The 4,118-nt window shown below is 44.0% G+C and overlaps 1 protein-coding gene across 1 annotated transcript; it reads right to left on the reverse strand.

Annotated features, from left to right (window-relative positions):
• Positions 1–1,061: 1,061 nt before the first annotated feature.
• Positions 1,062–3,158, reverse strand: LOC147622566 (uncharacterized). The gene is made up of 4 exons (XM_086822587.1): positions 2,762–3,158; positions 2,452–2,607; positions 2,016–2,239; positions 1,062–1,634 (listed from the first exon to the last, which is right to left on the reverse strand). The coding sequence occupies exons 1-4, from the start codon at positions 3,156–3,158 to the stop codon at positions 1,062–1,064; spliced, it is 1,350 nt and encodes a 449-aa protein (XP_086678713.1).
• Positions 3,159–4,118: the final 960 nt, after the last annotated feature.

Consider the following 4,118-nt stretch of genomic DNA (forward strand, 5'->3'; position numbering starts at 1 on the left):
CGCTGTAACCCATGCCGCATGTGCAACCACCCTCTGAGCTTCCACCTGAATGCAGTATTTTAAGACTCTAGCCCACACCACCATAGTGATTTCTGTTGTCTTCATTGGTGCACACAGAGAGGGTGTAGGTTTTTACTTGAAGCTAGAGTGCTTCTATAAACCACATGTAACAATCCCGCGTATGCATGTCTGCACACCGTGACAACTTGTACTCCCCGCTCACCTTAGGCCCAACTCCACCTCCATTTCTTGTCCTGTTATAGCGACAATTGTAATCCATAACTCGTCTGCTAGCAAATGAAGCTTTCCTTCAATCAACCTGATTATAATTGCCTTTGTTCCCTATGAACTTCCACCTCATCTCCCACATCCAACTGTTGAACAATGCGCAATGCCCTAGGGTGAGATGGCACTCTGCCCCAATGTAAGTTGGCAAACATTTACACGCAAATATCCCACAGCCATGCATTTTTTGCGGCCCATTCCAGCTCCTGCACTAGTTAAAACTAAATTGGCAAAGGAGTCATGGCTTCTTCTGTAATAGCGCGCACCAAGGTTGTACAGACACACAGAGAGCTTCTCTTTACCATAGTAGTGCGCGTAGCAAAATAAACTTCCCAAATTAGAATACCCTGATTTTGCATGCAACCACTCCTCCAGGTGTCACCATGCAACTACACTCTGACTCAAACCACGTGATGAGAATCTACAAACCCCATCACTTTCTGATTCGTGAGTAATAAAACCATCATCACGGAGACCTCTCGCTCCTTGAGAATTGGAAATGGGCATTGAAGAGGCACTGCCCCATGATAGTGTCGCATCCAAAACCAATTGGCCGGAGAGGGCAGCACATCCCCTAGAAGATTAGCAAAAAAAAAGAACGTTGGCCCGCTAGGTGCAAACACCCTGAACAGCCCAGACCACATGACTTTTAATTTCTTGGGATTTTTAAACACGCGATCACAAAAAGCCAGCACCAACTGCCCCCGAGTGAAAAATTTATACTTCGAGTGTCTATCCTCTTGGACTTTCCTCTGATTTTACAACTCCTGCATCCATTAGAAACTCTTTAACCGCTCCTCATCCAGTGAGAGTACATCCTCTGGCAGCAACCTGTCTTCCGCTGGACGTCGCAAACTAGGCACCACATATTCAACTAGTGTGATATCCTCCATGACAAATGCTAATTTAAAAGTTGTTAATCCAGTTGCAACCTTAAACGCAGTTTGATAAGCCCATAATGTAGTTGGCAACTTCACATCCCAATCACTGCGGTGTATACTCACCAATTTCATCAAGATCCGCACCACCTGCTTGTTTGAAGAATCTGCTAATCCATTAGCATGATGGTAGTATGGAGATGACTTCTTATGCAACACCATGTAAAATTTGGGCATTCTTTTGATGACTTTGTTCATGAAATGCCAGCCACAATCACTTACCAGCTCCATCGAGCATCCAAAACGAGTGAACACATCCTTATATAAGCATTTTACGATCGAAAGTGCGGTGTTGTCCCATAATGCCCATGCTTCCACCCACTTTGTACAGTAATATGTTGTTGTCAAAATGTAGTGTTGTCCTGTCCATGCAGCTGCAGGTTTGATAGGCCCAATGAAATCCAAGCCCCACTTTTGAAATGGCACCAACGGAAAAACCTGATGAAGCTAAGATGGCTGTCCCATTTGCTGACAAGTGTTGCAATCTTGCACAAATTGCTGGGAGTCTGCATATGCACTGATGGCCACCACAGCCCACTTTGTAAAATTTTCTTTGCTATTAGTTGTTTGAAAAAATGCTCGCCTAATACCCCACAATGTGCCTCATTGATTAGTACTTCCCTTTCATGCGGTAAGACACATCTCAATAGCACATCGGCTACATTGTGGTAGTAGAGCTTGCCAATGCAGACGTCAAAAGATCAACTCCTTAAGGTCAGCTACCTCTGTTGATCCCTTGTAAGATGAGAGGGCATTTCCCCCGTATTGAGAAACATCAACATCTTGTCATACCAAGTCCGTGGCATCTCTTGAGAAGGGCTTACTCACTGTTATGCCATTCCTCTTGGCTGACTGCAAATAGTGCCCTATCAAGGAATTCATCGTCAACCCCTGTAGAGCAGACTCTCCTGGATCCAGGCGTGAAAGATAATCTACCACCAAATGCTCGTTACTCGGCCGATGGATGACCTCAAAATCGAATTCCTCTAGCACTAACACCCATCGTGCCAGTCTGCCTATAAGATTTTGTTGTCGCACTAAATACAATAGTGCCGAATGACCTACATGAAAGAAGAATCTCCTCCCCAAAAAATAATGTTGAAATTTTTTGATCGAATAGATCATTCCCAAACATTCCCATTCTATCGTTGAGTAATTTTTCTTGGCCTGCGGTTGGTATAGTAGACCAGATGGAACCATCCCGCCGTCTGCTCCTGCATCAGCACACTTCCCATAGCCACATCCGGGGCATCCACAAAAATATGGAAATCCACACCCCAATCTGGTGGAATCATTACTAGAGATTTTAAGAGCTGTATCTTTAATTTGCAGTACGCTAGATCACATTCATCTGACCACTTGAACTCATTGCATTCAACATGAGCTACAACATTCAATGGAATAGCTAGATCAGCAAGAAATTGCAAATGCCTCCCATGCAACCTAACGTGGCCCAAAAACCACATGCAACCTTTAGGATCTGCTCGTGGGTGGAGCTTGCATAATCGCAATCACTTTGTTTGGATCTACCGCAATACCCTCCTTTGAAATAACATGGCTCAACAATTTTCCACCACGGACTGCAAATGCACATTTGAGCAGATTGAGACTAAAAAATACCTCTTTATAGTGTTGGTAGCAAAGCCGCAAATTCTCTAGATGTTTGAGCAGAGAACCAAACACGCTCAGATCATCCAGAAACACCCACATGAATTCTGCCAGATGGCCAAAGATTTCATACATATCCCTTTGAAATGTGGAAGGGGAGTTCCGTAATTCAAACCACATGACCGTGCAGACAAACACTCCCCATGCTGTAATGAAGGTTGTTTTGGCCTGATCTTCCAGAGCCATCCAGATTTGATTATACCTGCTGAACCCATCCAGAAAAGAATAGATATCATGCCCTGCTACATCATCCAGAATTGAGTCCATGTATGGCAGTGGAAACATCCAGGATGGTAGCCGCATTTAGCTTCTTGTAGTCCACACACATCCTCAGCTTCTTGTTCTTTTTCTCCACAATGACGATCGAAGAAATCCAATCCGAATTCTCTATGGGTGCTATGAAACCAACTTTCAGCAATCTATCGAGCATCTCCTTAACTTGCTTTGCCACATGCAGATTCATGCAATACCGTTACTGTCGAGACGGAATTGCATCCTGCTTCAAGTGAACTGATGATGATAGAACTGCGGATCCAACCCCTTCATTTCGATTAATCCCATGCGAAAACATCCCAAAATTCCTTGAGCAATTTGACTAGCTGTGTGCAAAAATATGCTTCCAATAGCGTGCTGACTTTGCCTGGCTTTGACACATTATCATGTCCCAAAAAAATTGTTTCCAAGACATCTTCCTCAACCCTTGTGATTCTTCTCATCTGCGCATCGAACACACATTCTTTTTCTAAAATAGTCTTCATATCATCTTCCGACTCAAATCCATCGATTGCCCGCATATTCTCCACTAGAACTGTCCCTGCATTTGCTGTCGTCAAACATTCTACTGGGCTAGCCACCGCATATTTTGCTGCTATGTATGCCACATCCACTGAACAGAGTGGTATCAACTTGGCATTTTCCTTAAGAAATTATTCCTCCTCGTCATCCTCCAACTCTTCCACCATATTCATTGTTTCTGCAATCACCGGCCAGATTGCACTTCTGAGTTGACTACATTCTCGCAAGGAGACCTTCACTTTCTTGCACTCCCGACAAATGCTCATCTGATTAAACTCCCAGCTATGCTGCACCTTTGCTTGGCGCAACTAGGGTCTGCCCAATAGCAGATTATATTCATCATTGGCATCTTCCATGCACATTACCACAAAAGACATAGAAAATGAGACTCCCCCTATGTCCAACACAATCCACCATTCATACTCATCTTTA

Source organism: Cibotium barometz, chromosome 28, assembly GCF_041138505.1.
Source record: "Cibotium barometz isolate CiBa-2024 chromosome 28, ASM4113850v1, whole genome shotgun sequence".
Lineage (NCBI taxonomy): Eukaryota > Viridiplantae > Streptophyta > Polypodiopsida > Cyatheales > Cibotiaceae > Cibotium > Cibotium barometz.

Excerpts from the sequence above, each read along its gene's own strand:
- LOC147622566 (XM_086822587.1), bottom strand. The coding sequence starts at position 3,158 with ATGGACTCAATTCTGGATGATGTAGCAGGGCATGATATCTATTCTTTT. Across the intron at positions 2,608-2,761 it reads CCATGTTATTTCAAAGGAGG|CTCATGTTGAATGCAATGAG; the intron begins GTATTGCGGTAG and ends TGAATGTTGTAG. Across the intron at positions 1,635-2,015 it reads CAAGAGATGCCACGGACTTG|TGGGGCTTGGATTTCATTGG; the intron begins GTATGACAAGAT and ends CCATTTCAAAAG.